Source organism: Seriola dumerili, unplaced genomic scaffold, assembly GCF_002260705.1.
Source record: "Seriola dumerili isolate Sdu_G_001 unplaced genomic scaffold, Sdu_1.0 BDQW01000415.1, whole genome shotgun sequence".
Taxonomy (NCBI): Eukaryota; Metazoa; Chordata; class Actinopteri; order Carangiformes; family Carangidae; genus Seriola; species Seriola dumerili.
The window spans coordinates 618,123-642,902 of NW_019174670.1; the positions used below are offsets into that span (position 1 = coordinate 618,123).

The 24,780-nt window shown below is 42.4% G+C and overlaps 1 protein-coding gene across 1 annotated transcript in view; it reads left to right on the top strand.

Moving 5' to 3' along the window:
• Window positions 1-19,056, top strand: part of LOC111233703 (collagen alpha-6(VI) chain-like) — a 38,673-nt gene extending 19,617 nt beyond the window's left edge. Inside the window, exons 15-40 of the mRNA XM_022761581.1 lie at window positions 104-175; window positions 327-353; window positions 465-509; window positions 1,034-1,087; window positions 1,395-1,457; window positions 2,854-2,919; window positions 3,295-3,348; window positions 5,820-5,855; window positions 5,936-5,998; window positions 8,765-8,827; window positions 11,390-11,452; window positions 11,694-11,756; window positions 11,852-11,902; window positions 12,068-12,103; window positions 12,237-12,299; window positions 12,384-12,446; window positions 12,667-12,702; window positions 12,796-12,832; window positions 13,035-13,046; window positions 13,952-14,445; window positions 15,462-15,552; window positions 16,130-16,783; window positions 16,911-16,998; window positions 17,089-17,228; window positions 18,062-18,112; window positions 18,382-19,056. Coding sequence (XP_022617302.1) covers window positions 104-175; window positions 327-353; window positions 465-509; window positions 1,034-1,087; window positions 1,395-1,457; window positions 2,854-2,919; window positions 3,295-3,348; window positions 5,820-5,855; window positions 5,936-5,998; window positions 8,765-8,827; window positions 11,390-11,452; window positions 11,694-11,756; window positions 11,852-11,902; window positions 12,068-12,103; window positions 12,237-12,299; window positions 12,384-12,446; window positions 12,667-12,702; window positions 12,796-12,832; window positions 13,035-13,046; window positions 13,952-14,445; window positions 15,462-15,552; window positions 16,130-16,783; window positions 16,911-16,998; window positions 17,089-17,228; window positions 18,062-18,112; window positions 18,382-18,593 — 2,697 coding nt within the window. The 3' untranslated portion in view covers window positions 18,594-19,056. The remainder of the gene's footprint in view (window positions 1-103; window positions 176-326; window positions 354-464; window positions 510-1,033; window positions 1,088-1,394; window positions 1,458-2,853; window positions 2,920-3,294; window positions 3,349-5,819; window positions 5,856-5,935; window positions 5,999-8,764; window positions 8,828-11,389; window positions 11,453-11,693; window positions 11,757-11,851; window positions 11,903-12,067; window positions 12,104-12,236; window positions 12,300-12,383; window positions 12,447-12,666; window positions 12,703-12,795; window positions 12,833-13,034; window positions 13,047-13,951; window positions 14,446-15,461; window positions 15,553-16,129; window positions 16,784-16,910; window positions 16,999-17,088; window positions 17,229-18,061; window positions 18,113-18,381) is intronic.
• The last annotated feature ends 5,724 nt before the right edge of the window (window positions 19,057-24,780 follow it).

Below are 24,780 nucleotides of genomic sequence, written 5' to 3' on the forward strand. Positions count from 1 at the left end.
GGCTTCGCAGTACAGCAAGTGTTGTATAGTTTTTAGAGTTTTGGTTTTTGATGATGATGATGATGATGATGATGATGACTGCTCAATTTGTTTGTTGTTGCAGGGCGAGCGAGGGCCTCCAGGACCTCCTGGACCTCCGGGCCTGCAGGGCTGTCCTGGAGTCAGTGGACTGAAGGTACAGTACAGCTCAATCCTACTGAGAAGAGCTGTGACATTTTATTTGCTGCAAATACTTGTTTCCCCTGAGACCCAGAAACCTGCTTATGATAGTAAGAGTGTATAAAACATGTCAGATGTTGTTGATGTGTTGTGCTGTGTCTTTGCAGGGCTCCCGAGGCATCTCAGGCAACAGGGTGAGTGACTCACACCTGCACGAATGTAAAACCATAGAGGTTACATGAAGCATTTAGTGAAGTTCAGTTTAGACAGTTGCACTAACAGAGGACTGTCCTCCGATGCTGCAGGGGGACAACGGAGAAGAGGGACTGGACGGAGTTAATGGAGAGCAGGTACGTCTGTTCAGTTTATCTTTTCCTCTCTGATGAATACATTCATTTGTTTATATTTTTAATATTTTAAAGCCCCATCCAGTGTAAAGGTCTCTGTCCATGTGTAGTTTGATCATAGATCAGGTCTAGGTTCTGTATTAATACTGTGAAAGTATCAAAGCCTCAGTCCACAGAGAAATGCACACAGCCTGTATTCAGAAACTGAGCCTTAAAACCAGCCGTCAGGACTTCTGGAACTTTGTGATGTCACAACAAAGCAGTCACCAAGCCCCGCCCACCTGGACCCTCCATCCAATCCTCACAGGATTTGGTTTCTTTGTATGATGTAAAACTATACTTAATAGAGCTCCAGAGAGAAGCCTCAGAGAGAAGATGTAAAACTACACTGAGATGGTTTTTATATCTTCACTTCAAATAAAACACAGATGAAGAAGAAAATATAAATAAATAAATAGAGCTGCATTAACTAGTATCGTTTTTTTTATGCTCTCAGAGCTGAGCTGTTTCTGTTGTTGTGTTTTCAGGGATCTACGGGAACAGATGGACTTAAAGGAGAGAGAGGAAACGCAGGAAACCCAGTAACAAAAATTATATATAAGATTTTCATTTCCCTTCATGTTGGGACTGATATCTGTCTCTGTCTCCATATTTGTTTATTTTAAATGCACTGCAGAAAAAATAACGGACATTTTGTGGTAGTATGATTTTCTTCTTTCTACTCTTATTGTAGTTTCCAATACTTTTGCTATGTTTAGTTACATTATGTTGTCTTGTAATTCAGTGGAATAGCTCCTTAGTGGTCCACACTGATTGGCTCATTGTGCTGTGATGACGCTGTGAAGCTCGGAGGTGTTGATATCTGATGCGTTGAACTGTCGTCTTCAGGGTATCCCGGGTATCAGAGGGCAGCCTGGACTGAAAGGAGATCGAGGACTGAGAGGAGATCCGGTGAGTTCCAAGATGAACCAGTGCATCCCACCACTGCAGACACAGTCACAAGAGCATGATCCCTCACCAGCTTCCCACTCACATATACTTGTTTGAGTTCATTGGAAAAAACAAATTACATTTGATGCATCTGTAACTTCCAAGACAGTCCACATAATGTAAAGTTTTTTAGTTACTCATAGAAGGTCTGTGGACTTGGCAGCCAATTAATTTTTGTCTTGAAGTGAGAAAAGAGGCGTGCTAGCTAACAGGCTTCAAGTGCAGCATTTCAGCACCATAAACCCCTCGAAACAAAACTTGATCAATACAAATAAAGAGGTTTAGAGTCATGACGCCAGTAGTAACCCCAGATCTCAACGCACATATTTTTGGATTATGTCTGTCAGATCTAGGTAGAGTTTTCTGTTACACATTATTGACATATTTGATTTGTGATCAATAATCAGCCTGGTTCCACATCAACTCCACATTATTTCAGTATAAAGGAAAAATATATGACATGTAGAAATTCATGTAAATTTCCCCATAGTGGGACCAATAAAGGACTCTCATCTTGTTTACGTTAGGGGTTTGACATAAATGCTGTCGTAATTGTCCAAGACTGATGGTTTGGTTGACATGTTTGATACTAGGACGAACCTGAGGAAGGGACCTGTGGTAGAGTAAACATGTTTGAAATAATAGATTTATGACAGACCAGCAGTGGTGAAGGAAAACGTGTGAAGTCAGTGAACAGCCAGTTTGTTGTTTTATTAAACAGTATTCTTCAGACTGGACTAAATATTGTTTTCTCAGACATGTCCATTCAACAGACCCTTGAACCTGCAGATCCCAGATGAATCGTTCTGGAGCAGCTTGAGAAAAAAAAGCTAAAAGAGAAACAAGGAGATCCTTCTTGTTCTTGGCAGATTCTCCATATCAGTGATGCACAGACGCTTTTGCTTTTCAGCTCTGTTTATTGACGCTGTCTCTACAGTGATGTCACACTCACAAGGTTATATAAAACGCTGTTAAATCTAGTATCTGCCCTGTCTTCTGTTAGAAAGCGGTCACAGCTGGAAGCTTGTAAAAGAAATTCTTTTTTTGAAGGATCACAGACTGGATGTGATGAATCAAGTCTCTTTCATTCATATCGCATGGTTGTTCTCTGAAAGGACTCCCAGAGTGTCTTGCTTTATATATGATCAGGCAAACGGAAGAACAACAGTTGCTGACATTATGACGAGGTTGATTCAGTCAGTCACACACTCTGATTCATAACTGATGGAGATGGTTTTAATACCTCAGCCTCAAAAGTCAAAGGTAGCATGAAGGTTGGAGGTTAAAGTTAAAATAGACCTAAGTATTACTGTGTGATCAAAGTGATTAGAATGTGTGTTTGTGTTTTGGCTGACAGGGTGAACCGGGTAATGACTACAATGTCCCAGGACCCAAAGGAAACCGGGGCAACCCAGGTTTACCGGTAAGAAACATCACACAATGCAAGTTTATGACAAATACAAGGTTATCACACAGCCAGGAAAAAGTCGTGGTTATTTTTCCTCCATTCTTTGATAGGGAAGTCAAAGAACAAGGACTGTGTCCAAAACCCAGAGAGCATTTCTGTCAGAAAGATTCATGGTGGTCTGAAGATAGAGACTGAGCTCCGTAGAACTTGTCAGAACCAGAACTGGTGCTTAAGCATCACGTCCATGTTTTTAGTAAAAGGGAACTTCTTCAAAACCTTAAAGTACTGTTGGTAAAATCATAAGCTCCCATTAGTCTGCTATTCAGGGTTTGGACATCTCCCTTTTAAGAATTATTACTTGTATTCATCACAATGTATTTAAATCCACAGGGTACACCTGGACCAGATGGGCGGCCAGGTGAGGGGGGGGTCATTGGAAACCTGGTAAGATTTCAGACCTCCATTTTCTCCTATCAGATAAACATGTACTGTATTAGTCTGTACATGCCTACAGTATGTCCCTTTGTTTATATATATGTCTACAGATGTACAGTGCAACTATATATGATCTAGTAAACATGATAATGTACATATGTACAGTTATGTTCATAATAATAGCAGTGTGTTTAAAAAGGTGAGTAAACCTCAAAATTCTTCAAATAAATTGTATTTTAATGAACACAAATGCATTGGGGACACTGCACATTCTATTTCAAAGCAAGAAAATTGGAAAAAGTTATTGAATTTGATAATATTTTACAGAAAGTCAAGAAATATAATGTTCAAAAAAATAGCAGTGTTGACATCTTTCTTTACAAACTCAAAAATGTACTGTATAAACTAAGAAATGCTTGAAGATTCAACTTTCCTAAGAATCATAAACTAATATTTAGTTGCATAACCACGGTTTCTGATAACTGCTTCACATCTGTGGTACATGGAGTCGACCAACTTCTGGCACCGGTCAACAGGACAATTGTACTACGTTCCACAATTCCTCTGCATTTCTTGGTTTTGCCTCATGAACAGCATTTTTTATGTCAGCCCACAAGTTTGCAGGACGTCTGACAAACTGTCTGTGGCGCTTAGACCCAAAAAGAACAATCTCACTCTCATCAGTCCACAAAATATTACACCATTTCTTTTTAGGCCAGTCAGTGTGTTCTTTGGCAAATTGTAACCGCTTCAGCACATGTATTTTTTTTAACAATGGGACTTTGCAGGGGCTTCTTGCTGGTAGCTTGGCTTCACATAGACGTCGTCTGATTGTTACAGTACTCACATTCAGTCTTAGATCTTCTTTGATCCTCCTGGAGCTGATCATTGGCTGAGCCTTTGCCATTTTGGTTATTCTCCGATCCATTCGAATAGTTGTTTTTCTTTTTCTTCCCCGCCTTTCTGGTTTTGGCTGCCATTTTAAAGTGTGTGATATCATTTTAGCTGGACAGCCTATCATTTTCTGCACTTCTTTATAGGTTTTCCCCTCTTTTATTATTTTCTTAATCAAAGAACGCTCTTCTTCTGAACAGTGTCTTGAACGACCCATTTTACTCTGTTTTTTAAGGACAAATGCACAGCCAGCATATGCAGCGTCAGTCCTTAAATAAGGGCCACCTGTTTAACACCTATTTTTTTTCACATAATCAATGATCTCACTAATTGAACTCGGCACTGCTATTTTTTTAAAAACGGCCCTCTCAGTAAATGATTCAGTTTCACAGAATCAGCAGCATGCACGTCATGCCTGTTGGGTCTGTTGGTTTTCTATACCTTTACTAAACCTTCTAGAAACTTACTTGCAGTGTAGAAGTTGAAATTCTAACAAAAACAGTGATTTATGTTGCTAGTGATGTGGGACTGCTATTATTTTGAACACAACTGTACATACTGTATCTCGTAGCGATGGTCAGTGGTGGACAGTAACAATGTACAATTTTAAGGTACTTGAATTCATTCATTCAGTTTTATACTTCTTACTTTTTGTTCTTCTTAGTTATTGCTGCTTCTGTTCAAGTAAAGGATCTTAATTCTTCCTTCACCTCTGGCTGCAATGGTTTCAGGCTTTTATTGAGTTGATTAAGTTTCAAGATGGCTGCCTCGGTATTTTGCTTGTTTTATTGTTATCCACCAAAGCAAATTCCTCATAATGCGAAAACCTACTTGTCAATAAATGAGATTCTGATTTACAGAAGCAGCTGGAAGAATACATTCATAAAGTATTATTAAAAGATAGAGATATAGATCTTTTTTGTTGTTGTTATTGTCTAATGATTATGACTGCACAGACATTAGCTGACTCTAAAATTAGTTTTGCGCTCAGTAGGAACACAGAGGTGCTAAGTGTTAAATGTCCTGTCAATGAATTTGTCTTGTTTTTAGATAATTAGTAAAGGCGCTGCTGTTTTGTTAAACCTGGATCATGTTTTATGCATTTAAAAGAGTTTTGCTATAGCTAATGTTAGCATTAGCAGCTGTTAACTTGGAAGTCTAGAGGAAACATTGTGAGTTCAGCATCAAACTTCATGAGGTGGAAAGCAGCCTTTTTTGTTTTGCTTCTATATCTGTCACGTCTATTTGTCTACTGACGTTAACATGCTAGCCAGTTAGCTGTGGCCCGTCTCCTCACTGTAGCCTCCAGTCTGTCCTGAAGACGTAGCTGCTCAGAGGACATGTTATAACCTCTTGTCTTGTAAGTGCAACGATGACTGAAGCTGTTGTCAAGAGACAGTTACCTCCACCTGCTGCTGACAGGAAACCACGACAGCAGCAGAGAAAACTCACAGCCTCTATAAACCCGTCAAATGAGAATTTTCCTGTCTTCTGCATTGTCCATGTTAATATTGTCACAGTGAATGATACATCACACATCAAATATCTGCAACCTCTTGCATTAAATTTTGTTTTTTGCTGTTCAGGGTCCAGATGGGAGAAGAGGTCTTCCTGGATTGAAGGTAGGAACAACTTTTTTTCGTGTATATTTCTGTTTTATTTGCCTGAAAGACCCTTTTTACTCTTTCATCTCATTTTGCAGGGTGCACCTGGAGAGCCAGGACTCGGTGGACTCCCGGGAAGCCCAGGTGCTGCTGGTACACAGGTGAGTGATCAGACAAACATTTTGAAGTTCCCCTCTCTCTCTCCTCCAGTGTACCTTCATCTCTGCATCTGACACTTCAGTTCATGGGTTTCAGTAAAAAGGTTTTATGTGGTGGCAACTTAAGAAAAGGGAAACAGACAAAACACAAGAATGCACTGCCAATTCAGAATATACAAGCAAACACAGGAACACCGCTAATCTGAAACAACACAATAAAGAGTTTTTTCTGATCAGCATGCTAAAAATTAGTGAAAGGACAATGCTAGAAGTGTGTAGCCAGTATCTCAAACAAACCTGGGGCCACGGAGTGAGGTCGATTAAAACCAACATCAGCTCATTTTTGATTGTCACCCAGAGGTTCCTGTTGTGTTTGTCTGATTGTGGCGACACCGTTTTCTTCATCTTGTTTGTCTTCTTTCAGTGTATTTTCGTGATGGTGTAGAGCTTTTTGGGTTTTTGTTTTTGTTCGTTTCCAAGTGACACAGCTACTGCTGTTTCCCATGTGTTGTCTCAGACACAGCTGTGCTGGGAGTGTGTCATAACACTCACATCCTGATGTTCAGCAGGTTTAATATTTACACCATGTTCAACGTCATTAGTTACAAATAAAGATTGATGTCAGGATCTGTCACTATGTAGATAAGGCTGGACCCAAAATGCAGCCAACACAAGGGAGACGGTGCAGAATGTTTAATAAACTAAAGAACTTACAACACAAGCACAGGGAACCACAGGGGATGACAACAGGAGACACGAACAGGCAACATGAACAGATCAAGGAAAACCCAGAGATCAACAGACGAACCGACACAGACAAAGGGGAGCACAAAGACTATATAGACACAAGGGAGGCAAGGGTGATTGAACACAGGTGAAACACATTAGGGTGGGGCAGACAATCACCACACAGAGAAACAGGACCAAGACAGGAAGTAAAAACACTGAGACACACAAGGAAACCAACTACAAAAAAGTGTCTGCCACGGCAAACCATGACAATGGACACATAGCCTCTGTGACGTCACCCCCCCCCCCCCCCCCCCCCCCCCACTCCCCCATGTATCTGCTCACTAAAATGGAATCCATATAACTAGACGTGATTGGTAAAGCTAATTTATTTGGCAGTGAGGAGATAAATAAAGATCAATGATAAACATAAAGAGGGGAACATGGAGAACAGGTGATGCTTAATCAAAGAACTCAATATAAGAAAAAAAGGTAAAGATAAACAAGTTATTTTTCTCAGACTTTCTAAAGCAAAAATAAAAAGTTAAAAAAACTTTCTATCTCCTCTGGCACTATAAAGAACACATTAAGTCTTAACATCATAACTTATATTATTGTTATTATTAGCAGTGTAGTGGTTATATCCTTCTCGTCTGTGAATGTGATTTCAGGGCTTAATGCTCAGTTAATGTTTCATTTCACTAACTCAGCAAAAACAAGTGTCCAAAAACAAACTGGACTGTGTTTGATTCAGCAGGGACCCGAAGAAATTCCCAAAGATTCATTTACTGCAGCTGCAAACATTTTTCCTTCTGCCAAACACACAGATGTGTCATTCACACAGTCACAGAACAACAAGGCCCAATACAAGAATTAATGGAGAGGCAGTATCTCTCTGATCAGCACATGGTTCAGAGAGGTTTTGTTGTGGTTTGGCTGTGGTCTGCTCTGGCTGATTTACAGACTTCCATGGAATTTCAGTCGAGCTGCATGTGAAAAAGGAAATCATGCGTCCGTGTGGGGCTTTGAATCAGGAGAGAAGAAAAACTCTGGGACCATGATGCCAATGAAAATGCCAATTCTTCTTTCTGGTTCTCCCGCTGTTAGATCACAGCTTTCACTGTGTGTGGGAATGTTTCTGTGGAAAATAATCATCAACTATAGGCTATGTACCAGCCAGCAAGAATGAACTGACTAAAACTGGGAGATGACACCATCTGTTGTGTTGATCCTGCAGACATGCTAGCATCAGCATGCTAACATGTCAATGCTGAGCTGGTATAGAGAGGCTTCCATGTAAACATGTGACCAGGTTTCTAATTAACATGTGCAAATTTGCAGCTGGAAGACACCAGAAGGCATTTTATTACATTTCATTTATTTCACACAATCAGAAATAAAACATAGAGTACAAGTATACAAACATAATAATAGTAATGGGTGAAAACGGGACATCTGAATAAGCTTCAATAAGGGTCCAGTCACTGCAGGTACAAAATATAATGTCAGCCAACAAAATACCTAAAACCCTAAAAAGGAAAAATGAAATGGTCCAAAGTCTGTATATCACTTTGATAGGCACAATACACATGGTGGATAAAAAAAATAACAGCAAAAAATAATAAAAATAGAAGCTCAGTAGAGAAACCAGTTCTTCAGACTCCAGCCTTTCAGGGTTTAGACAAATTTAAACATATTTTAGTCTAGTTTTTACAGTGTCATCAAGCTCATTCACACCTGTGCACACCTCACTGAAACTCTTTCTCTGTATAAGAAGCCTGTTCCTGGTTTTGTATGAATGTGAGCAAAGGACAAACAGGGAGATAATTACACACAGTCACCTCAACAAGTCTGAATAAGTTAATTCCACCACACCACTGAAGATCTGAGTCTTTACTGAGTTCAGGAAAAGCTCTGCTCAGTGAGATGAACAGCAGCCACAATTAGAATTACATGGGGAAGATGACTGTAAGGCTGGATGACTGTTTTTCCAGTGTATTCTGCAGTACCGTCCTAAACCAGTGCATGTTGTCTCTGCAGGGACGCCGAGGGCCCGACGGTGTCCCAGGGCCGAAAGGAATCGCTGGATTTCCTGGACCTCAGGTCAGAACCTCACCTCATCATCATCCTACTGTGTAGAAGCTGAAGTCTCATGTTGTCTCCAGCTGAACATTACAATTTACTTTTACACAGATTCTCTTGTTTTACAATGAAATCACTGATCACAGTTCACAAGATAAAGAGCTGAACCCAGTCTAAACCTGCCTTTCACAACAATACAATACAACAGGACAAAATGCTGTGAGGAAGCATCTGGAAACATCATACAAGCTCTAACAGGCAGAAAACAAAACTTGCAATAATAGAAATACACCTCAGTAATGTGGAGGTGCTTCCATCAGGTCTGCACATGATCAGAGCTTATTATTAGACATGGACATAATTAGACATAATGACATAGACCTTAGATCAGCAGCAATACAACAGGACCTAATTAGACTGAGACTAATTTAGACTCAGTCCTGCTTGGGTCTCAGGTCAAGTCTCAGACCAGCAGAGACCTCCAGTCTGTAATGGTTGAGGTATGTTGCTGCAGATCAAAGGCTCCGTAAGTGTAACCTCACAGTGTGATTACGAAAGAAGAAATACCTCATTTACACTGACAAGAAAAAGCAACTAATCACAGAGGTCATCATGTGATCCATAACGATGGCCAAAATTCAGGAGTGTGAGGGTTAACTAACAAAAACATGATGAACTGAAAACTAAGCACAAAGAGACGCAGAGGAAAAGTCATCCGAAGCAAACAGGACAAAGTGACAAAGACAAAGGGAAGCAAAGACAGTAAATAGACACAAGGGAGGAACAGGTGATTGAACACAGGTGAAACAAATTAGTGCAGACAGTCAACAAGGAGGGAAACGGGACAAAGACAGGAAATAAAATAAACACAAGACACACAAGGGAAGTAATTCAAATTAAAACAGGAAATAAGACAAAAAATGTTCAAACAAAAATGTCCTCTGAGGGCAAACCATAACAGAATGTGGTGAAAATAAAGCTGTTGATGTGTGTTTCATTGCTGCTGTGTAATCTCACACTGGGTCTGTTTGTAATTACAACACTGTTCCAGTAACCTGGTGCACAGAGCCAGCAGCAGTAACAGCAGAGCAGGACAATTACAAGTGGTATTATGGACCATTATTTAAATACAGTTGGGCTCAATTATCAGCTCAAACACTTAGTTTTATTGTGCTCTGCTTCTTCAGAGTTTACACCTCCCGTGGATTACTTGAAGTGTTGATCCATCAGAAGGTATGTTTGTGGTTTTAAGAACCAAAAAACATCTCACTGGTGTCTCTGAGCCTCTTTTCTGATTGGCTGACTGGTTTCTGAGTAACCCATGGCGAAGTCAACCACAGGTAACAGATTGTGGCCTACTGGTCAACGGGTGGACGATGGTCAGTGATGAAATCCTCAACATCCTGTTTGTGATTTTCATGGACAGGGAGAGGAGTGTGTCCGGTTTGGGACCCTCAGAATTCCCTCCCTACTATTTGCAGATGATGTGGTTCTGTTGGCCTCATCAGACTGTGACCTTCAGCATGTACTTGGCCTGTTTGCAGCCAAGTGTGAAGTGGTTGGGATGAAAGTCTGAACCTCCAAGTCTGAGGTCATGGTTCTCTGCCAGAAAACAGTGGATTGCTCTTTGCTCAGATTGGGATTGTTTCTGCCCCAAGTAAGGAGTTCATGTGTCTCGGGGTCTTGTTCACGAGTGAAGCTAAGATGGAGCAGGAGATGGGCAGGGGGATGGGTGGAGCACCAGCAGTAAAGTGGAAGTTGTACCGGACCATTGTGGTGAAGAGGGAGCAGAGCCAGAAGGCAAAGCTCTCGTTTTACCAGTTGATCTTTGTTCTGACCCTCAGCTACGGTCATGAGCTGTAAATAGTTACCGAAAGCTCAGATATCCAGAGGGAGCAGGGAGTAGATTCGCTGCTCTTTCACTTCAAAAGGAGCTAGTTGAGGTGATTCAGGCATCTGGTAAGGATGCCTCCGCCTGGGCACCTTCCCCTGGTCTTCTTCCAGGTACATCCAACTGGTAGGAGACCTCGAGGTCAACCCAGAACTCACTGGAGAGATTATATATCTCATCTGGTCTGGGAATGCCCCAGGATCCTCCAGGAGGAGCTGGAAAACTTTGCTGGAGTACTTCGATGAACAGATTAGGTTTTGGTGGTTACATCCATGTCTGGAGACTCATATACTTAATGTAGTGCCAACTGTAATAAAAAGTATGAAGTTTATTTTATCATAATTAGTGAATGAATTCTTGAGGTTTGGCCAAGCATACACATAAACATACACTCGTGATGCGGCCGTTCTAGCTCTGTCTTAGATCTGTTAGCTTAGTGATGGATTGGCCACTTGGTGTTGTGATGTTCATAAACTTAAAATAAGAACAACAAAAAAAGGCTGACGGTGGGTTTCATTGTGACATCACAAAGTTACAGATGGTACAGAAGTACTGATTTGAGTATTGATCTGTCCCTCACACACCTCCTGGTATCATCTCATTGCCCTCCAGGTTCAGGGTTTGTACCATGTGACTATAATGAACAGTTTGGTAGTTTCCGCTCTGCTTTGACTCTGTGAGTTTCCCTGCAGGGTAAACATGGACGACCCGGAGAACCAGGAGCACCTGGACGTCACGGCCCAAATGGACAGAAGGTGTGTGACATCATTTCCTGTGCCTCATCACATCATGTTCAGACTAGAAGATTATCATTACATCTGGCTGTGATAGCTCTTAGCTAACAAAGAGTTCAAGGTGTCTCTGTCAGTTATTTTTTGCTACTTATTTACTAAAATAAAGAGGTTTTAAAACATTTAGAATATAATTCAGTAAAATAAAATGAGTGATAATGTGATTTCTTTTTTTTTTAAATGTTAATTGTTGTTTCTGTTGTAGGGTCAACCAGGAGATCCGGGCGTAAAGGGCTCTGTAGGGCCACGGGGACCCAGAGGACAGCCGGTAGGGAGCTGAACGTTTGCTGTGTTTGTAAATATTGTTTGATATAAAGTGTATATTTAAAGTGACTCAGACTGACTGGCTGTGCTCTGTTTCAGGGTCAGGATGGTAGAGATGGTTATGGACCTCCAGGAATCAAAGGTGCCAAGGTAGAACCAACATGATGGACTTAAAATATTTCATAATTTTATTGCAAATTTAGTTCCAGTCTCCTCATCACATCCTCACAAAAACAGATGCCTAACAATTTAGAAAGTCCTCTTGACAGCTCTATGACCCGCAGATGGATATAAAGTCTTTCCTTCTCTATACAGGGAGATCCTGGTTTTCCTGGATACCCTGGTTTACTGGTGAGTCAGTCCATTTTCTGAGAATTGATATCTGAATCATACACAACCCTGAAGTCACAACATGAAAAACAAGAAGCCTGTCAGAGTTTAAAATGTTCAGATGTGAGTTTCCATTGTGTTTTCTGGTGCTCAGGGTGAAGATGGTCTGAATGGAACCATAGGTTATCCAGGAAAAAAAGGGAACGACGGTCGGGACGTGAGTGAATGATTTGGTTTTATTTTTTAATTTACTGTGCTTTTGCATCACATTTGATTTTTATTTCTGGTGTGATCCACCCAGGGGAACTCCGGCACGCCAGGAGGACCAGGCGATCCTGGAGGCCTGGGTCCTAAAGGACACATGGTAAGAGTGGAATCAAACCACACCACCATCAGAGCAGCAGGAGAATCAGTCAGTAATAAAATAAAATGAATAAATTATACGGTGTCAGCAGGCGTCAGCAGGCGTCAGCAGGCGTCTGAGGCGTCTGAGGCGTCTGAGGCGTTTGAGGCGTCTTCACTATGTAAATAATTGTGACACTGATTGAAGAGAATAGTTAAGTTTCTCCTTTCCCTCCATCCAGGGTCCCCGAGGTCCTCCTGGAAACAGTAGCTATTCTGTAAGTCCACCTTAAATTCACTTCACCTGCCAACACTGAGATAAATTATATATGATACTGTGTTATGTTACACAACATCTCTTCTGTTGTCAGGAGTGTCAGCTGGTCAGCTTAATCAGAGACAACTGTGGTAAGTATTCAGAAAATATAAATGCAAACATTTAAGCCCAGGAGGAGATTTGTATTTGAGTGTCTTCATGGATTCTCTTTTCTGAGTGTTGTGAATACAAACCTTTTACCTTTTGATTGATTTCTGCAACATCAAAATGAGAACAAACTGCAAAATGTACAGACCAGCTGAGCTCTAAAGATGATTTTTCTCCTCCACACAGCTTGTTGTTCTGGTATGTATGTCTCTGTTTTCTCACTCGGAACAGTCATGGTGAGTACAGCACAAAGTTTGAGTTGTAAGATTTACTTTTGAGCTGCCAAACGAGTGAGAGCATCAGGCAAACATCAACACCTCTCACCCCGTTCTGTTGAAGTCAGTTTTCACGTCTGTAACTGTTGGTTTTGGATGGAGGTTGGCAGTGACATCAGCCTCTCCTATCACTCTGTGTAGACAAATTACTGTTAGTGTAGTTCAGTGATATAAGAAAAGCTTTGATTCATCTACAGTAAGTTTCTGTCTCAGAGAAGTGAGTTGTAAGATATATATTTAAATTATGTAGAAATTGTACAAAGTCTTTTAAAAGTGGCCGAACTGTGTTTTTAAATCATGTTTTTCAGTTACGTAAAATACATAAGTATGAGGCCCCATTTCCACTTACATAAATAAGTAATATCATATATTTAAATCCTAGATCCAGATGCAGTTTGATAAACCTTCGTCACTATCATGTCTCTGTTTGGTCACATCACCTCAGATCTTGTGTCACATCTTGATCTTGGTGTTTCTGGGCCATGAGCTCTGAACTTTACACTTTAGTTACAAGTATTCATAGCGGAGTGGTTAGGGTGCATACCAAGTAGGCAAATGGTCTGAGCAGTGAGTCCCTGGTTCACACAAAATGCTTCCCCAAAAAAACTTGTGCTTATCCGCTAGCAAAAACAGTCTCCCTTGTTTTTGCATTTGTCTTGTTGCTTTTGCATTCGTATTAATGCTTTTGTATTTGTGTTGTAGCTTTTGTATTTGTGTTGCAGCTTGTTGCTCAGTCTGACTATACCTTTACCAGTTTAAGGACTCTGGGTTGTATTTGTATAGTAGTTTTACTTTTTTCTCCAATTCTCTCAACATCAACTCCTCCAGATCGATCAGAGTGCCCAGTCTTCCCCACAGAGCTGGTGTTTGCTCTGGACATGTCTGAAGAGGTGACCGAAGCTGCCTTCGGGAAGCAGCGCGATGCTCTCGTCTCTCTGCTGGAGGACATCACCATCTCCCAGAGCAACTGTCCAAGAGGCGCCCGGGTCGCAGTGGTGGGATACAGCACCCACACCAAGTACCTGATCCGCTTCCAGGACTACGTCCATAAGAATCAATTGATCGAGTCTGTGAAGAGCATCACCCGGGCACGCACAGCTGACCAGCACCAGCTGGGGGCCGCCATGCGCTTTGTGGGTCAGAACGTGTTCAAACGTGTCCGAGCAGGAAGGATGATGAGGAAGGTGGCGGTATTTTTCACTGGTGGGCCATCCCATGATGTTAAAGACATTGTTACCGCCATGATGGAGTACAGAGCTTCAAACATTTTCCCAGCAGTCATCTCTCTGCAAAATGCTCCAGGCATTCTTCGAGCCATGGAGGTAGGTTTTTTTTAATCAGCAGCTGATAAACTGGTTTGACACTCAGCCACTTCAAGTGTCATGTGCACATCAGAAAGCCTCTTTCCCTGCCCCTTGTGGTAACACCAGCTGCACTAACACACACTATGACATGAGCAGAACTCTTGTCTCACCTGAAGTTCATAATTAAACTGATAAATGCCCAGATTATTCCCCTGGCATTTTTGGTTGTTACCAGATCACTGCAGCGCATCACCACCGCTCTCTGGACTGGAGTACGGCTGATGTTGGCTGTGTCCCAATTCAAGGCCCCGCATCATTCAGAGGCTACATTTTAAGACTGACTGTGTCACAGTGGTGCAAAGATTCAGATCTACAGTTCTGATGAAGGTCTAGAGAGACCGAATCGTTAGGATGATCAATAAATTGTGATCCTGAGCAAGAGCAGTGTGCAGGATATTCTTCTTTTCAAGACATTAGGTAAGAAGGTCCCAGCGTGACTTGGATAGGACTCATAGGCATCCAGGAAGGGCGTTCCAGTTGATGAGCTCTCTGTGCTCCTATCACTCAGCGTCAAATGAAACATCATAGAAGTTGTCAAACTAGACAAGAGATTGCAGGGGGACATTTGGAGGCATCCCAGATGTTGCATTGTTTGTCTTCCACTATGACACATGGGATAAAAACAGCAAGTATTCCACTCCACATTTATTTTGACTCCTAATGCACTGCTGAAGGTTTGTCTTCACAATTGTCTTGGACTGTTTTAAATCTTTGTCCTCCCATCTTCATCATCAACATTTTTCTCAGCAGATTCAGTGAATCAAAGGGGGAGCGGCTCTTTGGGAGCTTGCTTGACCTTCATATTCTAACTGATTCCAACTCCCTTTGCACTTAGTCACTTTTGATTATATTTACGTTTGTTGCCAGAAATGTGTCTCCAGCGTTAAGCCCTACTTACCTAATGTCTCCTGTGGTAATATGTCCTCTTACCAATGCTGAAGAAATAAATAATGACAGCCTCTCTTTCATCTCAGGTTGATGACTCGAGACACTTCATCTTCAAAGTGCTGAGGGACAACATGGCTGTTGACTTAAAGGATGTCAAGCAATGTGCAATCTGTTACGGTGAGCACTCACACTCTTATCAACTATATCACTGGCCATGTTATCAGAGATGTGCTTCATTTATGTGTCTTTGTCTTTTGTAGGTTGTGATAACGAAGTGATTAAAGTGTGAGATTGAGGCCAGACATCTGCTAAAGAAACTCAGATCAGCTATCTGTGCACAGTCTCTTGCCTGTTACTTTTCCTCAGGATTTGTGGGGATTTCAGGTTCAGGGTTGAAATGAAAATGTTTTGCTTTCGGCTTCTGTGTCACAGTGAAAGTGGTACCACGCACATATCCTAGATCAAACCAGTGGTGATACTAGACTCTGGGGGGCCCCAGAAAAGAAGCCCATGGAAGAACCTCCTCACATGCAGACTAATAGTACAATTTACAGATGTCCCCTAAACACCTCACATGCAGACTTTTGGTAGACACTAGCTACAGCACACATCATCAGGGATCCCACTAAGGGGGTTTTGGGGCAGCAGCAGTGAAATGTATAGTGTCTTTACAGGAGGTTTAGAGGCGTTCATAGTTGTCACATCAGGAGTCATTTTCTAACCAGCTGTTCTCGATACTCTGTCGTGTCTTCAGACCCCTGCAAGTATTCAGAGCGATGCGCCTTCCTCCAGAAGCCAGTGCAGCCTCAGGAGGCGGATGTGGACCTGGTCATGGTGGTGGACAGCTCCAGGGAGATGCAGGCTGATGAGTACGCTGGCATGCAGCAGCTGCTGGGCTCTGTGGTGGAGCAGCTGGTCGTTAGCCCCCAGCCCCGCCGAGTCGACAACCAGGCCCGGGTGGCTGTCGTCCAGCAGAGCGGCACCCGGGCTCCCAAGGTGGAGTTTGGATTCCAGACCTACCAGGACCACAACACGATGAGGAGACACCTGATCCAGAACATGCGGCAGCAGGGCGGCTCCTCGGCTCTGGGACAGACGCTGGAGTTCACCCTGAGGGAGGTGCTCCTGAAGGCCAGCCAGCCCCGCAGGAGGAGGGTGCTGATGGTCGTGGTGGGCACAGAGACGGCCTACACCGACCGGGGCATGCTGAAGTACATCTCCCAGAAGGCCAAGTGTGAGGGGGTGGCGCTGTTTGTGGTGGCGGTGGGCGATCGCTACATCTGGACGCAGGTGGAGGAGCTGGCCAGTCCACCTGTCCAGCAGCACCTGATCCACGTGGGCAGACTGAAGGCCGACGAGCAGGGCTACGCCCAGCGCTTCTTCAGAGTCTTCCTCTCCGCCCTCAACAGTGAGACCAGACTCCAGATTCAATCAGTCACACTGTCTGTCTGTTAGTCTGCAGCTCCAGAGATCATCCACTTCACTTTACATATTCTCCAACAAACATGAATGTCTTTGTCCTGTGTTTATTTCAGAGGGAATGAACACGTATCCTCCTCCATCATTAAAACTGACCTGCGGTCAGCTGGCCGCTCCGGGGGGAGGACAAGTCTTCATAGAGGGGTAATTCATTCACTCACAGCTCAGGGTTTCACAGAAACATGTGACCATGAATGAAGATGAATGGGTGAACTTTGGCTGCTGTGTGTCCAGTCAGGGGTCGGCAGAGCCTGATGAGTGGGTGGCAGACGAGCCGGAGCAGAGGCTTCAGACACAAGGAGGAGAGAGTCAGACCAGACTCATCCACGGTTTGACCAGAGGCCAGAGTCCAGTCTTAGGACACTACATCAATGGTAACTCCCACTTCATTTTACACACACACACACACACGCACACACACACACACAGCGCTGCTGTTTGTTTGTCAAAAACGTCAGTGAGCAGCTGGTTCAGGAAATTACCGAGACTTTGTTTTACTGGAACTAATATATTTTCTATGGGAACCAATAATTTTGGAGCTGAGAGACAGAGACAGAGGGGGGAGGTCAGAGAGCGTTGACTGTTGGTTCGGATCTAGAGATGGGATTTGTTGACAGTATTAAAAATAAAAGCATGGCAAGTTTATTACTACAGCAGCACTCAGACACAAGGCAAGTGCTTTACAGAGGCCTGGAAACACATTAAAACAGTGTTTAAATACACAGAAGACATTAACAACAAGCAAATGCAAAAGATTGCACAGATGTTACGTATGTGATTTATTGGTGAGCTGCAGTAAACAGTGATGTTGTTTGAAGCCCTGATTGAAACTGGCTTCACCTGGCTTGGTTCGCGTTCTGGGAACACAGAGTGAACCTGTGCAAGATGACAGAATAACACCAGAACCATATCTTTAAGATGGGGACTGCAGGAAACTGGTTTTAACCAAGTTAATGAGTCATCTCATTGTAATAATGAACTCAGTATAGTGAAGATGTGAACTGATGGATGTGAATCGCTGTGAATGTACCAAACTTCAACCTGCAACGCTGCAGCGTGTGTGTGTGTGTGTGTGTGTGTGTGTGTGTGTGTGTGATGATGTGTATGTGTGTGTGTATGTGATGATGTTTATGTGTGTGTGTGAGATGACGTGTTGTTGATGTGTTAAATACCTGCAGCTTGTGGATGACTGTGTTTTCTCTGACAGGTTCAAACATCCTGCACCAGACACAGCAGCTGACCAGCTCAGTCTCCAAAGGTAAAGATGGAACCATGCACACACACACACACACACACACACACACACAAGCTGCATGAAGAAGAGAAAAAGTCTGAGAACAGTTTCACTGTCAGGGTCGGATGTTTCAGCCCTGTGGCCTTCACCAAATATAAAATCTATATGATTAATTCACCTGGTGTGGTCCCTTAGATTCAGAGGATGTCATCACCACAACCTGCCAGATGTTAAAGAGAAGAGTCACATCCTGAGTGTAACAACTGTCATCTCTCTCTCCTGTCTTCATCCAGATGTTTGTTCACTCAGACACGAGGCGGGCAGCTGCAGGAACTACACCCTGATGTGGTTCTTCAACAGCAGCCGGCGGCGGTGTTCCCCCTTCTGGTACAGCGGCTGCGGCGGCAATGAGAACCGCTTCAAGACGCAGAGGGAGTGCGAGACCGTCTGTGTGACTCCAGGAGGAAGAGAAGATGTCTTCAGACGCAGGCACAAGATTGGCTGAAGAAACCCCGTCAGTCTGCACCAACCGCGAATCAGGAACACTTTAAAAACATGCGAGTTCAAGGAAAAGTCCGAACACATCCGGGAGCGTTTAAACTGAACGTTGAAATCAGCAGCTGCTCATTTACAAGCTTCTGTGTCAGGAAGAGTCCTTTCTTTTTTTTCTTGAACGTGCATGTTTTATTCCCCGTCACCCCCACCCCCCTAAAAAAAGAGCCACGTATTTTTGTGAATTTTTTTTTTTGCGCTCAGAAACTTGTTTCTGTGTCTGACCGGTGCTCAGCAGAGACTCCTTCAGGTTTTATGTTCTTCACGACTTCAGGTGCTAGTTCTGCTGCAGACCAGCAGCTGACAAACTGAGAAGCAGCCTGTGTGTTTCATTTGAAATCAGTAACATTTCTACTGCAACATCAGATATTTTGTACAAGTCTCATATTAAAAGTTACATGAGTGGTATCACTGCAGAGCTCAGCATCGTCTGTCCCTGTCTGTCCCTGTCTGTCCCTGTCTACATGTCCTGAGAGGCTGAAGTGATGAGGTTAAGCTGAGGTAGTTTATAGTGATTCCTGACCTTTTTGACCTTTGACCTTCATCACAGGTCAGAATATCTGGTGAATCTGGTTTCTTTTCTTTATGCCTTAAATGATCTGGTTACCTATCAGATTTTCCTTGTGTCCCCCCCTGAGAGTCATGATCCGCTCCTCTGGCCTATCAAAGGTCATTTAGCCCCTCCCCCTGATATAATTGGCTGATTGGTGATGATCCTGTGTACCTGTGTGGACTTCATGTATTGATCATGTTCAGAAAGCCGCTCACCTGTTCTGGTGATTACACTAAAATATACAGAATATATACAATAGACTTAAAATGATGTGTAACCATAGTACAGCTGAACCATGCAGTTCTCTCTTTCTGCTACAAGGTGGCGCCACATCACTTGATGATGTTTTCACAGGTGTCACATAGCACAGTGAGGTTATGAAATAAGCTCATTATACAGTCATGTAGAGGTCAGAGGAACTTCACTGACTGAGCTTAGGTTCCTTTATAAAGTCACAGTGATAACAGTGGTAGAAAGTAAGTAAGTACATTTACTCTAAGTACTGTACTTAAAATTTGGGGTACTTGTACTTTACTTGAGACTTTTTTCTTACACTCCACCACATTTATCTGATGCTTTAGTTTCTATTTACTTTACAAATAAAGATTTTAAATACACAGCATATGAGAAGTTTACAAAATAATGCTTTATTATAGATTCAACTACATATATACATGTACAGCTGAAACAATTAATCAATTGATTGATTAGCTGACTGACAGAGACCATTTTGATAATATTTTCATGTACAAATAACAAATATTTTATGTTTCCACCTTTTCAAATGAGACAATTTCCTGATTTTAATTTGAAATATTTAATCTTTAATATATTTTTAATAACTTTGAGATGTGGGCTATTGGTTGACAAAAATGTATCAACCAATCAATCCATTAATCAGGAAAATAATCAGGAATTTGATCCATAATAATCTGATAATATGATGTCTAATAGCATTAAGATTTTAAATGTTGTAAAATGGGAATGTTTGTTTTAACTGCCAGACTACATAAATATCTCTGCAAAAACAAAAACCACTTTCAATATATTACAAGATATTAGAAAGCAGTCAAATCTTAAGAACTCTAACAAACATAATTAATCTGTATTAGTTAATTTTTCTGGTCTCAATTACTATTAAAATAATCATTCAGCTCTAGAGAGCTGGTTGGTTTCTGATGCCATCAAGGGCCCACAGAAAACCAATGAGCCCATGGTGTTGAGAGGTTTTTAAACACATGAATAAATACAACATGAAAAATCCAAATAATTGAAGTTGTTTCAGGTGTTATTTTAATGTCTGCTCAGAAATCTGTTGAGCGGGAAGTTGCATCAGGAGAACTTGGATTTACAACGACAGTCATTTTATCTCAGTCTGAGTTTGTGTTTTTACTCCTGCAGTGAGCTTGTACCTTTAATCTCTCAGAGGTGTTTCTCAGTTTGAACGAGGAAACGTTCCCTTCGTTCCACTGAAGCTGCTCACGGAGCTGAGAACGTCCTGGAGACACCAACAGAATGAAAGTAACGTACTGACACATCATAGATTTTTAATGAGTTGTATGACTTGTTCATGAGTCAGTTTTTATTTCATTGTGTTACAGTTACAGCGATGTGTGTGTGGAGGGAAAACGTCCTCTGGATGTCACATGACCTGTAATACCTGACTGTAGCCACGACACCACTTCACCAGCAGACCCGGGGACCCCAGCTCCATCAAGCCGTGTGAGGCCGTGAGGCTCCTCAGGAGGGAGGTACTGCAGTTTGCGTTCTTGTTGAAGAGTCTGATGACAAAAAAGAACTTCACACTCAGGTCCAGAAAAACACTCCTTTTTATCTTTGAGGGATTGTGAACTTCAGATTGTAAGAGGAGTCTGAACTGTGTTGAGGGGGAGTCCAGCTGATGGTGCTAGCCAGACTCAGCTGGCAGTTAAAGGATGTGTTTATAATTCCAGACCTGTTAGTGGGAGACACTCCAGCAGGTGGAGCCGGGCCGCCATTTTACTCCAGTCAGACTCTGATCAGAAGAAAAAGATATGTGTTCTGGTGTCTCTGTCTCCGTCACTTCATAATCAGTCAGTAATCAGCCAATAATCAGTCAACAATGAGTCAATAATCAGTCAACAATGAGTCAATAATCAGTCAGTAATCAGCCAGTAATCAGTCAGTAATCAGCCAATAATCAGTCAATAATCAGTCAATAATCAGTATGTAATCAGTCAGTAATCAGCCAATAATCAGTCAGTAATCAGCCAGTAATCAGTCAATAATCAGCCAATAATCAGTCAGTAATCAGCCAGTAATCAGTCAGTAATCAGCCAATAATCAGTCAGTAATCAGCCAGTAATCAGCCAGTAATCAGTCAACAGTGAGTCAATAATCAGCCAGTAATCAGAAAGTAATCAATCAGTCTGTGACGTCAGCACTCTGTATGTCACTCAGTGATGAGGTCACTCAGTGATGAGGTCACTCAGTCCAGTAATATGATGTAAATACTTGATGATTTCCATAGAGAATTGAAAACGATCTTATAAATCAGTTAATCATCTTAATTCACATGCAACAAATGTAATTTATCAGAATATTTCCCCTCACTGCTCCTCAGATGCTTCGGTGTTGTTGTTATCTGATCACCATTTGTATTGATTATAGCTTAGTTTACTGATAAATCAATAGATGAACAATCAGACTAGCACAAGGTCTGTTGTGTTATTCCTTCGGCCTCTGAAGATCTCTTGCTTTCTCCTTCTTTTCTTTATCTTTGCTTTGCTACTGTTTTTCATCTCCCTGTTGTGGTGCAGTGATGACAAACACCTGTGTCTGCTGGCGGAAACAGCCGTAAGGTGTGTGGCGTCTAATCTCTGTGATCCTGATGTCTGGTCTCAGCTTCATGTGGTCTTAGATTTTAGTCTGGTCCTGGTCTGGTTCTGGTCAGGTGGTGGTTGTGGTGGTTGTGGTTCAGTTCGTGCTGAGAGGAGAGCTTCAGACTCTGTGGTCCAGTAAGAAGCAGCTGCAGCTTCAGTCTCAGATCAACACTGAGTGTGTGAACACACAGCTGAGAGCTGAGAGCTGAGAGCTGCTCCAGCTCCGTCACTGAGGAGGACTCAGAGCTGCTGGAGGCCTCGGGCGCTCGGGGAGAGACAGCTTATCTCCACTGAGGAGAGTTAGGGTCTGGCATAATTGTGTTTTACTGTACACACAAAGTTGTTCAAGCTCTGTCAGAGTATTACATTATGATGTCATGTGGTTTGCCTGTAGCCTGTTAGCTCTGAGGTTTTTAACAACCAGATTAAGTGGCTGACTTTCCCCCTCAGTCCTCGCTCTCACCCAGCACACAGAATGGTTTTCAGTCTCAACTGTGATTTTGGTTTTATGGATGAGGACCAGGTCCAGCTTGGAGACTTTCACCTCTATAAAACGTCCTAACAGTGAGTTTCAGTAGTGAGGAGCTGTTAGACATGGATGCAGAGCAGCCGTGGTTTGTGTTACAGTTTTACACCATGACCACTGAACCACAGACACAAACAGCTCAATTAGATCAGGTCGCCGGCTTCTTTGTTTTGTTTGTATTTGGTTCGACCAGCACAGAGCATCGGGACAGTTAATATTCCTCCAGCACTAGTTAACAACACAGTTAAAACTGACGGGTACGGTGGCCCAACGAGCTCAACCCACTGCAGCTTAAGAAAACATAAACGTGCTGCCAATACCTTTTCCAGGGGACACAAAAATAAACAACGAACACGTACCCGTGTTCAAAACTTCAACATTCACAAAGAATTGAACAAGTGAGTCCAGGCTGGGTTCATCTCTTCTTTGTGTCCCCGAGAAACAGCCAGGTCCCAGCTGTGTTGTGTTTTCTGAAGCTGCAGTGTGTTGAGCTCTCTGGGCCACCATAGCCAGGAGAACTGAATATGGATGAAATCTTCTCTCACAATGTCTCATTTCATGCTCTTATATCTACATGTATTGTAATATCATACATGAATGTCAGGACCATCTGTTCCAGTGAAAATCCAGTACATTCAATACTCACCGAAATACACGCTGATACATAAAAGTCATATGAAAGATCAATAATATTGTCTTTTCCCTTCACACTTTGGTCTTTGTGATAGAGTCTGACCTTTAGAGCTGGAACAATCAACTGATTCATCTATTTGTCAATTGATATATGTGCAGATATCTTATTATATTAAAAAAAAAATCTCAAAAATACTCCCATAATCCTCCATAACCCTGGCCTCCACCCGAGCGCCTCCCTTTCATGTTGTTACTGGCTTGAATAAAAGAGGAAATAGTAAAACAGTCGATAAATGTAAAAGGAGTCCTGGGAGAACTGTGATGATGAGAATGTCTTCGTCACAGTCTGTGAATCCTCCAGTTTCAATTTGAGTTACACTGGCACAGCCGGCAAACAGCTGGTAAACAGCCAGCAAACAGCCAACAAAGAGCCAGCAAACAATCAGCAAACAGCCAACAAACAGCCGGCAAAGAGCCGGCAAAGAGCCGGCAGTGGTCCTTGACACTCCAGGACATGATTAGTCCAGCATAGAGAAAATAAAAGATCAGTTCATATGTAATTACTAATTGTACAGACAAATCCCCCCCCAACACACACACACACACACACACACACACACACACACACACACACACACTGCTGATGTGACACAATAACACATGTTCACATTCTTTAGGTTTCCTCAGAATTTCTCAGCAGTGGCCAAACCAAATATTCACTAAACAACACTTAATGCTCCAGAATCAGTCACAGTCTCTCCACACACACATACACACACACACACACACACACACACACACACACACACACAGGGTCTTCATGATAACTTCTGATGAAACTGAGCGTCATTGTTAAAGACATGGAGGAGGATTTAAAGACCTCTGTTCCCTTGGTCAGTGGAGGAGTCCACCATGTTTATAAGCTGTAATGGATTTATTAATGGCTGATAAATAATTTACTGATGCTTTATAGATCAGTCATGACCCATTCATAGGAACAAGTTGTAGACCCTGAATATTAATATGTAGAGCTGCAGACTTCATGAATCATTGTACAACATTGTGCGTGTGTGTGTGTGTGTGTGTGTGTGTGTGAGTGTGTGTGTGTGTGTGTGTGTGTGTGTGTGTGTGTGTGTGTGTGTGTGTGTGTGTGTGTTGGTGTGTGTGTGTGTGTGTATGTGTGGGGAGCTGGACAGTGTTAAACTCTGAGCTATTATCTGCAGCAGGAACCGGAGCCTCACAGACCAAACCATGTAGACCGAAGTTCCTGTGGGGGGGGCCCTGGGGAAAAGTAGGGGCGAGTCCTATTACCAATTACTTGGAAGAAACTGTAGAGTTTACATGAGAAACACAATCAGCTGATAAAACAAGACATTGTAAATGTAGCAGGATGCTTTAAAATACACCGCAGACCTGTTGGGGTCAGACAGATTGGTGATTGTCTCACTTGTGCCGCCATTCAAACTCTGAGACCGCCTCCTCTTTGTCTTTCGTTGTTGTTGATGGAGAGGTAGACCCGTTTTCACATTACACCCCTCCACCTGATCCATTGATAATGGATAATAAT